The sequence below is a fragment of the Lampris incognitus genome, chromosome 1, assembly GCF_029633865.1.
Source record: "Lampris incognitus isolate fLamInc1 chromosome 1, fLamInc1.hap2, whole genome shotgun sequence".
Classification (NCBI taxonomy): Eukaryota; Metazoa; Chordata; class Actinopteri; order Lampriformes; family Lampridae; genus Lampris; species Lampris incognitus.
This window is the reverse complement of record NC_079211.1, coordinates 98,955,034-98,966,848: the sequence shown is the minus strand read 5'-3', so window position 1 is coordinate 98,966,848 and position 11,815 is coordinate 98,955,034. Positions and strand designations below refer to the sequence as shown.

The following is an 11,815-nucleotide window of genomic DNA, read 5'->3' as shown; positions in this document are numbered from 1 at the left end:
AATGGCGGCTATCCAACTCAAACATGTCAAATATTTAGGCCTCACAGACAGACAGATGGTCAACATGACGAGAATTTGAGGCCCTTTATCTTTGTGCGTTCTTTTCTTTAGGACGATTCTGTGGTACCTGTGGACAGCAATGGGTTCAAGCAATATGACAGTAGGGACACTTTGTTTACTTACTTGCTATTCAGTCAGTAGGCTAAAGACACTTAGTTTGTCAGGATTTACACAGAGTACAAGGGTATAGATCACAAACAAAACCTTACTTATAATAAATTATTTATAGGCCAATTAGTGTCTTGAATGAGTTTAACTTAAAGACATATCGGTAGAGGAATGCAGCACAGTTTGCCAAGGCAGTCTGTCACGCAAACCAGTGTTGGGAGGATGAAATGAGAAGGTGTAGAGACAAAAAAAAAAAAAAAAAAAAACCAACAACTTGTCTGGAGAGAGCTGTGAGATAAAACAAATTAGATTCATTTTAGGTGTTGCTGCCGTGGTTACATGAGCCATTTTGTTTTCTTTCTGAGTGAAATCAATCCGACTGATGAGTCCCCTTAAAGTGTTTAAATGGGTGCTAAATAAATGAACCAGATGCCCTCTTTGATGCTCCACTGTGAGTAATCAGAAAAAAGTTCTGGCACCGGAAACTAGCAAACGTCACCTCAGGAGATCGAGCATGTGCAGAAGGAGTATAGATACTACGAAAGTAGAGAGAAATCTGAAGGATCGTTTACATGACAAATGTTCATGCATCCAACGGATTATAAAAAAGGTGCCACCCCTCTGAAAAAAAAGACGTTTCTTTTGGAATGGGCCACTTCATTCCAATCGAGGTGGTTAAATGAAACATTTTTATCTATGTTTGGCTGTTATTATGATTATTAGTGGAACTAAAGGCTCCATGTAAATGTGGCCGTCTTCCTCCCAAAAGAAGTTAATAATAACTTGAGTCACTGAGAAATTCAAATGTCATATTTCAAAGCTGTTTTATTGGATACTCTGTTAAGTTGTGTAGGAGTCCGAGACTTGAGTCGTACAACACTGGTGCAGTGAGTCAGGAAATGGGTTAGTGCATTAGCTTGCTTTCTGAATTAGGCTTAGGAATAATTGCTCTCGGTTTGAGGAGTGGGGAAAACATACTGTTGTGCCATGTGTTTTGTATCAGTAAATACGTTGAGGTTCAAATACCAGTGCAGCCCTTACAGTCTTATATTTTGGTCATTAGGAATGACTTGAATATGATACTGCTATTCTGATTTTCCTGTCTCTGCCAGGGTAAATGTGTGAAGCATGAAGACAGACAGACTGACAATCAAACAAACAGGTAGAAACAATGTTTTGACAAAGAAACTTGATTCAGATTTTGATTCTCTTTAGTGCTTGATGCTCTCCACATGGATGAGATGATGAGCGAGGTAGACTCTTGGTGCAGAGACCCTGAGTCATTCCTGGCACTACAAGGGCTGGTCACTGGGCATGCAGCACCATCAGGCCAAGACAAAGTGTATATGCTGATTGTGGAAGGCTTCCTTATTTTTAACTACAGGTAATTGAGGAATTTTCCTGGGAAACCGTTACAGTCCATACACCAGTCATGAAGTTAGCATAAAGTACTTGAGTCTGTTATCTACTACTGTGAAGGTTATCTGTACCGCTCAATTTGTTTTATATAAAATGAAATAACAATGAGCTGCTCTGCATCATACTGCTTGTCTCCGATAAGAAAATCTTTTAGGAAAGTTTTTTTTCTCTTCATTACATTTCAGTAAATCACATGATTCTCTTTGTCTTACATTTTGATCGACAGGCCATTAAACCAATTAATGGACAAAAGTTATGTCATGGAAATCCCTTATGATGTCTGCAAGAAGAGGAGAAGGTCAGGATCCTTTCATGATTTTAGATGTTTTGAGGGACCACGGGGCCCTTTTTTTTTTTGGAAATAAAAAGCATTTAATAAACTGTAAAATGTATATTATAGTATAACATTACTAGATGTTTGGCCGGGTCTCTTTACACCATTAAAGAAATTTCTAGAAATTTTTTTTTCATTTTTATTATACATTTTGTTTGTCTGGGCGACACGGTGGCACAGTGGTTAGCACGGTCTCCTCACAGCAAGAAGGTCCTGGGTTCGAGCCCCCGGGGTAGTCCAACCATGGTGGGTCATCCCGGATGGTCCTCTGTGTGGAGTTTGCATGCTCTCCCCATGTCTGCATGGGTTTCCACCGGGGGCTCCGGTTTCCTCCCACAGTCCAAAGACATGGAAGTCAGGTGAATCGGCCGTACTAAATTGCCCCTAGGTATGAATGGGTGTGTGTGTGTCGGCCCTGTGATGGCCTGGCGGCCTGTCCAGGGTGTCTCCCCGCCTGCTGCCCAATTACTGCTGGAATAGGCTCCAGCATCCCTGCGATCCCAAGAGCAGGATCAGTGGTTTTGATAATGGATGGATGGATTTTGTTTATCTTTCAGAGAAAAAAAAAATTGCAAGAAGGATGAATAGTATTTGAGTGAGAATGCATCCATACCTTTTGTCAGATTTTATTTATGATTTTTTTTCCATTTATGATCTTTTGCAAACTATCATGCCAGATAAGAAAAAGAAAAGACAATTTCCTCAAAAGTTTGTCCCGCCTCCATCTTTGAATGACAGCTCAAGGGTGTACACACCCCCAGATCCCCCTGGCTACTTTGACGGACACGTGTGGCCGATGTACTTGAAAAACCGCAAGGAGCTGGAGAGCATGGTTACAGGGATTGGTGGGTAACGTCATAGCCACTTAGGACTGCTGGTTCAAGTCACAACAACTTGAAAGAGACTACCAGTAAAAAGTTTAGTTTACCAAATTTTATCTCAGAGATCAGGAAGAATGAATAATGAATACTAAGCACATTGTAGAGATCAGTGTCTGTGGAAGAGATGTGTATAGACTTGACAAAAGTATGTCGTATCATGCAAATCAAACAGTGTCAACCACTAAACAACCCAACCAGGGGCGAGTGAGAGATGGAATAAGTCACTTAAGAAGCCTCCCCAATCAGTCTTCTCAAGGGCTCGATGCCACGTATAATTCGTATTGAATACTGACCTCTGTCGTTCAGCAATGGGAATAACAAAAACAATTAAAAGCAAGCGCAACAAACATTCAAGTAGAAAGGTTGCTGCTACACAGCATGTTTACCAGCGTTCGCCATTTTTCACAAGTCCTCAGTAGATGTCATGTCTCTGCAGAGTGACTAGAGAACACTCGCACGCTGACCACTGCGGACAAAGTGCTTTTTGTTGGGCAGGGCATTAAACAACCAAAATACAACTTAGCCAACCCAACTCCTTTGGAGCAGACAAATCCAGGACAGGGTTTGGGGGCATCAATCAGCACCATTCAGTATCCCCCAATGATGGAGGCTGTTACAGATGCCATCTACAATTGATGCTGTTGTTCATTGAAGAGGATGGTATTAACATGATTGATGTAGATGATAACTGTTTTTGTGATAGAAACTAGGACAGTGGTTTCCAATTGTCAGAGCCACGTGTATGTCAATTTTCATTCCAACCCAATGCTGTGTCAGCTGATTTAGGGAGTAATTAGCAAAATCAGCTTGTGTTGCGTTGGGTTGTCATGAAGACCCGAAAAACACATGGCGCTCCCATATGAGTAACGCTGCATTAGAATGTTAAAGTACTGATGGTTAATGATACAAATGATATTATCTTACTAGTAATGCAAATGAATAAAAACAAATGACCTTTGTGCATTTGGTATTGATCTCTTTTCCAGTGTTACTGGATGGGCTGAAGTCAAAGGAGGAGTTGCTGGCCTCCGTATATGATGATATCATTAAAGAAATAGAAATACTTAGCGGTAAGTGTGCTATGAGTGGGTGCGGGTTTCAATTTTATTTTAGGTTATGATTCATCAGACAAAAGTCCTCCCCTTGTCTGTGGGAACTCTGGTAGATATTTGTTTAGGTCTTCTGATTCCATGAATTACTGATTTATCACAGTGCTAACTTGAAATCTGTTTCTTTAAAATAATTTGCTGACCTGCATCAGGAAATTACACTACATCTTTCTTAAATGTTTGGTGGCACAACACACAAGTCTCAGTACTACAGTCACTATAACTGTTTTATGTGGCCTTAAACATGGAACCAGATGCATGCATGTTTTTTTTTCTTTTTCTGAAGGGACGGGGGATGTTTCTGATGTAAAGCTAAATTAAGATGCAGCAACGGAAAGCATACAGTGATGTAAGGGAATGGAGGAGCTTGATGGACAAGGGAAGTAAGAGAGAAGAAATTAACAATGGACAATAGTTTTTCAAAAGACGTAAACAAGCCCATGCAGCTTCCATTTTAGACTTAGACCTAACCAGGTTTCAGGGAGGAGGACTTGCATATATTTGCAGCATATTAAAAATGACAAGTCATTAAATTAGTTAAAAATCAAATCAAGTGCTTGTGGACCAAAACCATTATTTATTTATTTGTTTGTTTATTTAATTCTGAATGTGGTAAATTGAAAAGAAGCATTTTTGAATCCACTTGAACAATTACTATTTGGGTTAGATCAAAATCCAAATTTATCAAAAATCTGACCTCTTGGATAACCTATTCCTGGACTATCTCTATTCTTGCATTCTGAGATCTAATTGACTCGCTGTAGAACGAGCTACTTAACCCTGTACCATTTTTGTGATTTTTTTTTTGCTGCCATGCAAAGGTGTTAAAAAAGGTGCTGGTGTGGAGTTAGAAAACAACGAGACAGGAGACGTGAGAGTAGACGTAGTCGAGGTAGTTTACTAGCTCCAACTTAGCATGTCATACGTTCGACAACGACACTGAACCGTGAACCGGAAGCGGAAGTGCATTATCTGACCCCTCGCCTCTTCCCTTAAAGGTACACCGTCCTCTTAGGTGAATGTCTCTCGTTATATAGATGTGGGTCACCACACAGGCCCCCCCCAGAATTCACCTACACAAAACAATGCAAAACAGCAAAAGTGCAAGTCATGAACATAAAGATAGACTCTACAACAGAACAGTCAATGACATAGTGCAAAGTCACGGGGAAAACAGGTGACGAGTCGGGGGGCGGACCCTGTGGCCATAACGGCTGCGCTTCACAGGAGGGGAAACAGATGGGGTCGAAACTCGGGCCATAGGCGGGGCCGAAGCAGGAACAGAGGCAGGTGCCGGGGCTGACCTAGGAGGGCGCCCCCGCCGCGGGGGTAGGGCCAATTGCATTGGCTCCCCAATGTCCAAGTGAGCGGGCTTGAGACGGTCTATAGCGACCCGCTCCGGCCTGCCCCCCATTTCCACCACAAAGTTCTTATCCCCCGCCTCCAGGACGCGGAAGGGCCCGTCATATGGGGGCTGCAGCGGGGACCGATGGCTGTCGTGCCTAATGAAGACGTACCTCGCCGATGGCAGATCCTTGGGGACGTAGGACCGGGGGAGGCAGTGTTGAGACATCAGAACGGGAGCGAAGGCACCGGCAGCGCTCCGGGACGCACTGAGGTGAGAGGCGGCCGACCAGGGAGCTGTAGCATCCGGAAGAAACTCCCCCGGAACCCGCAGGGGCTGGCCATACACCAGCTCAGCGGAGGAGGTCTGGAGGTCTTCCTTCGGGGCCGAACGCAGGCCGAGCATGACCCATGGGAGCCGGTCCATCCAGTCGCAGCCAGTGAGGCTTGCCCGCAGAGCGGCTTTCATGTCCCAATGGAACCGCTCACAAAGTCCGTTGCTCTGCGGGTTGTACGCCGTAGTGCGGTGGATCTTCACCCCCAGGTGCTCAGCGACCGCCGTCCAGAGCTCCGAGGTAAACTGGGAGCCCCGGTCGCTCGTGATGTCACCAGGCATGCCGAAACGGGCCACCCAGCAGCCGATGAACGCCCGCGCTACCTCTGCTGCCGTCGTGGAGGACAAGGGAATAGCCTCTGGCCACCTGGTGGCCCTGTCCACAATAGTGAGGAGGAACGTATAACCACGGGAGGGGGGCAGGGGACCCACCAGGTCAACATTGACGTGGTCAAACCGCCTCTCTGGAACCACAAACGGCGCCAAAGGGGCCTTGGTATGGCGGTGCACCTTGGCGCGTTGGCACGCCACACACGAGCCGGCCCAGGCTCTAACATCCTTACGGAGCCCAGGCCAAACGAACTTGACGCTCACCAGCTTGGTCAAGGCCTTCACTCCTGGGTGGGAAAGGCCGTGGACGGTGTCGAAAACTCGACGCCGCCAGGAAGTAGGCACCAGGGGGCGCGGTTGACCGGTGGAGATGTCACAGAGGAGGGTGGTGTTGGCCGCGTCGAACGTCACGTCCTCCAGCCGTAGCGCCGTAGGGGTCGACCGGTAGTCTTGAACGGTTGCGTCCTTGGCTTGGTCCGCTGCCATAGCGGCGTAGTCGAGTCCCAAGTGAACGGCGTTAACAACCGCCCGTGAAAGGCAGTCAGCGACGAAGTTATCCTTGCCCGACACGTGTTGTATGTCCGTGGTAAACTCGGAAACCGCCGCGAGATGGCGCTGCTGACGCCAAGACCACGGTTCTGAGGTTTTGGCCATACAGAACGTCAGCGGTTTGTGGTCCACGAAAGCGGTGAACTGTCGGCCCTCCAATAGGAACCTAAAGTGTCTGGTTGCGAGGAAGAGACCCAGTAGTTCCCTATCAAAGGTGCTGTATTTGCGCTCGCTCTCACGGAGTTGTTTACTGAAGAACGCCAACGGCTGCCAGCCCCCCCCCCCACTGCTCACACACGGCCCCCACGGCGTAGTCGGAGGCATCCGTTGTAAGGGCTATGGGGGCGGCAGGCGACGGGTGAGCTAGCAGCGCAGCGTTGGCCAGCGCGGTCTTGGCGGCCACAAAAGCCTCGTCCATCCCCGAAGACCAGTCCAGCTCGTCCTTAGACTTCTTACCTCGCAGGGCCTCATACAGGGGACGCATGATGTGGGCGGCACGGGGCAGGAAACGGTTATAAAAGTTCACCATGCCCAGGAATTCCTGCAGCAACTGTACAGCGCGGGGGCGGGGGAACATGGTGACAGCCTCAACCCTGGCAGGGAGGGGAACAGCCCCCTGTGGAGTGATGTGGTGCCCGAGGAAGGTGATGGACGACTCCCCGAACTGACACTTAGCTGGGTTGAGGATGAGGCCGTGTTCGCTGAGCCTGTCGAACAGCTGTCTGAGGTGCGTCATGTGTTCCTCCGCCGACGCGCTGGCCACGAGGATGTCGTCTAAGTACACAAACAAAAATGGCATGTCGCGGAGCACAGAATCCATAAGGCGCTGAAACGTCTGCGCCGCCCCTTTAAGGCCAAAAGGCATACGTAAGAACTCAAAGAGCCCAAAGGGTGTGATGACAGCCGTTTTTGGGACATCCAGTGGGTGGACCGGCACTTGGTGATACCCCCGCACTAAGTCGATTTTGGAATAGATGGCAGCGCCCGCCAGGTGGGTAGAGAAATCTTGTATGTGCGGTATGGGGTACCGGTCGGGGGTCGTGGCATTGTTTAGGCGACGGTAGTCCCCGCACGGGCGCCAACCCCCGTCGGCCTTAGTAACCATGTGAAGAGGGGAAGCCCACGGGCTGTCAGAACGGCGGACAATGCCGAGGCGCTCCATAGTCGAAAACTCCTCCCTGGCTATTGCGAGCTTGGCCGAGTCGAGGCGTCGGGCCTGGGCGTAAACTGGGGGGCCCACTGTGGTGATATGATGTTCCACGCCGTGCTTGGCCACCGCCGAGGAGAAGGTGGGTGTGGTGAGCTCGGGGAAATTGGCGAGCAGGCGTTGGTATGGATCCCCGGTGGAGAGTGTGTTAGCGAGGCACAGCGCTCCAGCCCCCCCAAGCGTGCAGGGGTATGACGCAAAAGAGACGGCATCAATCACGCGACAGTTTTTAACATCCACCAGCAGGTTGAAAGCACAGAGGAAATCCGCACCTAGGAGCGGGGTGGATACAGCAGCCATCACAAAGTCCCAGCCGAAACGTCGGCCGCCAAAACACACGTCCACATGTCTGATACCGTACGTCCGAATGGACGTGCCGTTGGCGGCGTCCATCTGGGGGCCGTGACTGTCGGTCATCGTGTCCACAGCTTGTGCTGGTAGTATGCTGCGTTGAGCGCCAGAGTCAACCAGCAGCCGCCGGCCCGACAAGGAGTCTCTGTCTGATGAACAACAGCTTGCAGTCACGGCCGGCGCCCATAGCCGTTAACGAGCGCCGGCCTTGGCGTTTCCCTGAACCCTGTAACTGCAGGGTTTGCGACACTGTTTTGCTTTTGCCCCAAACCTGGCATGGTAATAACAGAGCCCGTCGTCAGGTTGGCGGCGGGCTGTCACCGCAGCCGCGGTGTCCATATAGTCGTACACAGGTGGTGGTGGGGCGGTCTTGTGGGGTAGCAGGGCATGCACAAACTGTTGCCGGTTGGCCAGGAAAACCCTGTCTGCTTCAGCAGCCAGAGAACGGTAGTCCTTGGAGGCGGCGAGAGGAGAACTGGCCAGTGCTGTGCGTACAGGTGCGGGGAGCTGCCTCAGAAAAATGTGTGAAAAGAAAGGCCGGATCAGCCGATCCCAGCACAGACAGCATTTTTTCCATTAACTCAGACGGTTTGCCGTCGCCGAGGCCATTCGGGGACAGTAAACGGTCTGCCTTCTCCAGCTCCGACAGTTCAAATAGTTTCAGGAGGAATGTCTTTATAGCATCGTACTTGCCAGCAGCTGGCGGAGCTTCCAACAGTGTCATTGCTCGCGCCGTTGTCGATGCGTCTAACGCCGCCACTACGTGGAAGTACTGCGTTGCCTCCTGCGTTATCCCTCTCAGCTGGAACTGGGCTTCCACATGTTGAAACCACGGCCGTGGATTATGCTGCCAAAAGTCGGGTAGCTTTACAGAAGCGGTGTAAATGCTAGCGTTAGCAATAGCCATGTTGTTAGCACCGGCGTCGTCGTTGTCAGACATACTCGTATTAGTAGTTCGATCACGTCGGGGTCACCAATGTGGAGTTAGAAAACAACGAGACAGGAGACGTGAGAGTAGACGTAGTCGAGGTAGTTTACTAGCTCCAACTTAGCATGTCATACGTTCGACAACACTGAACCGTGAACCGGAAGCGGAAGTGCATTATTTGACCCCTCGCCTCTTCCCTTAAAGGTACACCGTCCTCTTAGGTGAATGTCTCTCGTTATATAGATGTGGGTCACCACACTGGGGTGATTTTGGGAACAAGTGATAGAGGCATAACAGGATAAATACAGCTGCAACAAATAAAATTAATGATGGGTCCTTTTGATTTAGATGTGGAAATGATCAAGCATTGACAATCCCGCTGACTGTTGCCATTGAACAGCAATGGGAGCATGAGCATTTGAGTCATTAAGGGGTTTTGAGAATTGATACCTACCTCATGTAGGCAGGCAAAGTCTTCAGTGATGGATGAGTTTGCTGCATGTTTAGCAACAACCATAAGGACCATTGAATTACACTTTTTAAGCTGGATGGCATACAGCTTAAAAAGTGTTTTGTGTTTGTGATTTTCATTCTACTCGAGAGATTTTTTTTTTGTAATTTTGTAGAGAGCAAGAAAAGACTTAATATTGATTTTTGAATCACTCAGTTGATAAGGTAGATGTTTTTCAGATTTTAAAAACCAGATTTGTTTTCTGTCAAAGTATTTTTCTCTAGACTATCCAGCTATCCATCCATCCATTATCCAAACTGCTTATCCTGCTCTCAGGGTCGCGAGGATGCTGGAGCCTAACCCAGCAGGCGTTGGGCGGCAGGCGGGGAGACACCCTGGATAGGCCGCCTGGCCATCACATGGGTTTCCTCCGCGTGCCACGGTTTCCTCCCACAGTTCAAAGACAAAATACATGAATAAATTCATTCATTCATTAAAACAATTAAGAGACGACCCTTTGATGCATGTCTGAGATGAGAGTGGAATTAACTCCTACCCTGGATGTAGCTGGTAACAGGAACTTAACATATACTTACAGTATATGGAAAAAGGAAGACATATTTTCACCTGCACGCTATACTTTGAAATTGATATAACTGATATAAATGTGAAGAAAACTGAAAACTGTATGTTTTCATTAGATCTGTGTTAGTGTTTTTCACAGCTGCCAATATTCCCATTAAAATAGATTCTCATTAATTTGCATCAATCAATAATATTTATATTTCTAGGAACAAAATATTTATGTGTGAAATGAGTGTGACCCTGAAGTTTAACTTTCAGCTTGAATTAAGGGGGTCCTAATAAACATTTCACAAATTATAGCCAATTTTGTGCTTACTTTCATCATCCTTGTACAAAATTTAGTATAACGCGAAAATGGCAAATAAGGTAGAAGTGTGTAAATATCTATAGTTTACTATACTTTAAAGAAGAATTACTTTATGTTTGAATTTAAGGCATACGGTTGGTCCAACTGAGCCCCCTTTAAAAAAGCCATACAAGTAGTCTTCCATTTTGATGCATGCTCAATATTCCAGGTAAGGAAATCCCAGAAAGTTGAATCAGTTCATCTGGGCACAATGTTTGTGTCCAGATGAGCTGATCCAACTTTCTGGAACATTGCCTCTCAGTTTGTTTGTTACATTTTATTTGCAGAGTCAGACTGAAATGGATGGGATTGGACATTGAAGAATACGCCACTGCCAAATAACATGACAATTTATCCTTTGGACTGATCGACTGCTGGGAAATGGCAACAGCCATACATTGTGCTTCCTCTGAAGTAATTACACTTGTTTACATAGCATTTTAGTTAGCAATGTAATGGCAAATAAGAGCGCTGAACTTGAAAACTGACATACCTATAAATTGGCACAATTTGAGTGCCAATTAAAATCTTGGATTTACATATCTAAAACCTTTGTGATTATCTAACAATTGAATATATAGAGCTACTAACCAACAACATTAATTTAATGATTTACCTGCTCCCTTTGAGATTTGATTTTAAAACCATATTAGACATGGAGTATCTGTAATCTTTCATTATGAAGTCTGAATGATTTGATTCGAGTTTCAACTTTTTTTTTTAGGTTAAACTGAATTGACCAAGAACAGGTTAAATATTAAACTCTTTTCTGATAAGAGTGAAAGCTGAGTTTGATCTGACAACATCATAAGTCCATGTCCTTCAGAACAGCCTGCTAGTGTGGTTTGGTTATGTTTTGTTTACATAGAAAGACTGAACTGTATAAATATGGCTTTGTTCAAACTTTGAAGAAAGATGTTATTGCCAAATCAAATAATGTGTCATTAAGTGACTGCAAGGAATGGAGGACAGCAAATACGGACGGACTGCTTAGTAGTAGACCGTACTGTTTATATGATATTTAACTATGAAAATGTTGCTTAAAGTTCAAACATGTGAACTCTAAAACTGATTTTGGGCCAAATAAAGCTCACTGAGTATTTCCATATTCATGACAGAGCTTTTGTTGAGAACAATGCTTTTCTATAATATCATTGTGTTAGAGCACTACACTACACTACACTACACTACACTACACTACACTACACTACACTATAAAGGTTGTGAATTTTAATACAATATTGGTCTGTAGTCAGTATGAGAAGAAAGCCAATTAACCTATTCCTGAGATTTCTGAACCACTATATGGTACATACATTCACACCATACTTGTCATTACAGTAGCTCTTGGTCCAGGCTCCAGTTCTCTGCAATGCACTTCTGGCTGGTCTTCCTTGCTGTGCAATCCAACCACTCTAAAAAATCCAGAATGATGCTGCATGCTTGGTTTTTAGCCTCCCAGAATGTCCATGTCATGCC

At 46.2% G+C, this 11,815-nt stretch overlaps 1 protein-coding gene across 4 annotated transcripts in view; it reads left to right on the top strand.

Annotated features, from left to right (window-relative positions):
• The window catches only part of nmrk1 (nicotinamide riboside kinase 1), a 12,236-nt gene extending 794 nt beyond the window's left edge, over positions 1 to 11,442 (top strand). For 2 of the 4 annotated variants that reach the window (XM_056281042.1, XM_056281067.1), the window contains exons 3-10: positions 112 to 160; positions 1,384 to 1,552; positions 1,814 to 1,885; positions 2,660 to 2,766; positions 3,789 to 3,872; positions 4,198 to 4,294; positions 10,624 to 10,750; positions 11,061 to 11,442. In XM_056281042.1, coding sequence (XP_056137017.1) covers positions 112 to 160; positions 1,384 to 1,552; positions 1,814 to 1,885; positions 2,660 to 2,766; positions 3,789 to 3,872; positions 4,198 to 4,232 — 516 coding nt within the window. In that variant the 3' untranslated portion in view covers positions 4,233 to 4,294; positions 10,624 to 10,750; positions 11,061 to 11,442. Of the gene's footprint in view, positions 1 to 111; positions 161 to 1,383; positions 1,553 to 1,813; positions 1,886 to 2,659; positions 2,767 to 3,788; positions 3,873 to 4,197; positions 4,426 to 10,623; positions 10,751 to 11,060 lie in introns of those variants that run through there. The other 2 variants (XM_056281058.1, XM_056281049.1) reach the window with 2 other exon arrangements.
• Positions 11,443 to 11,815: the final 373 nt, after the last annotated feature.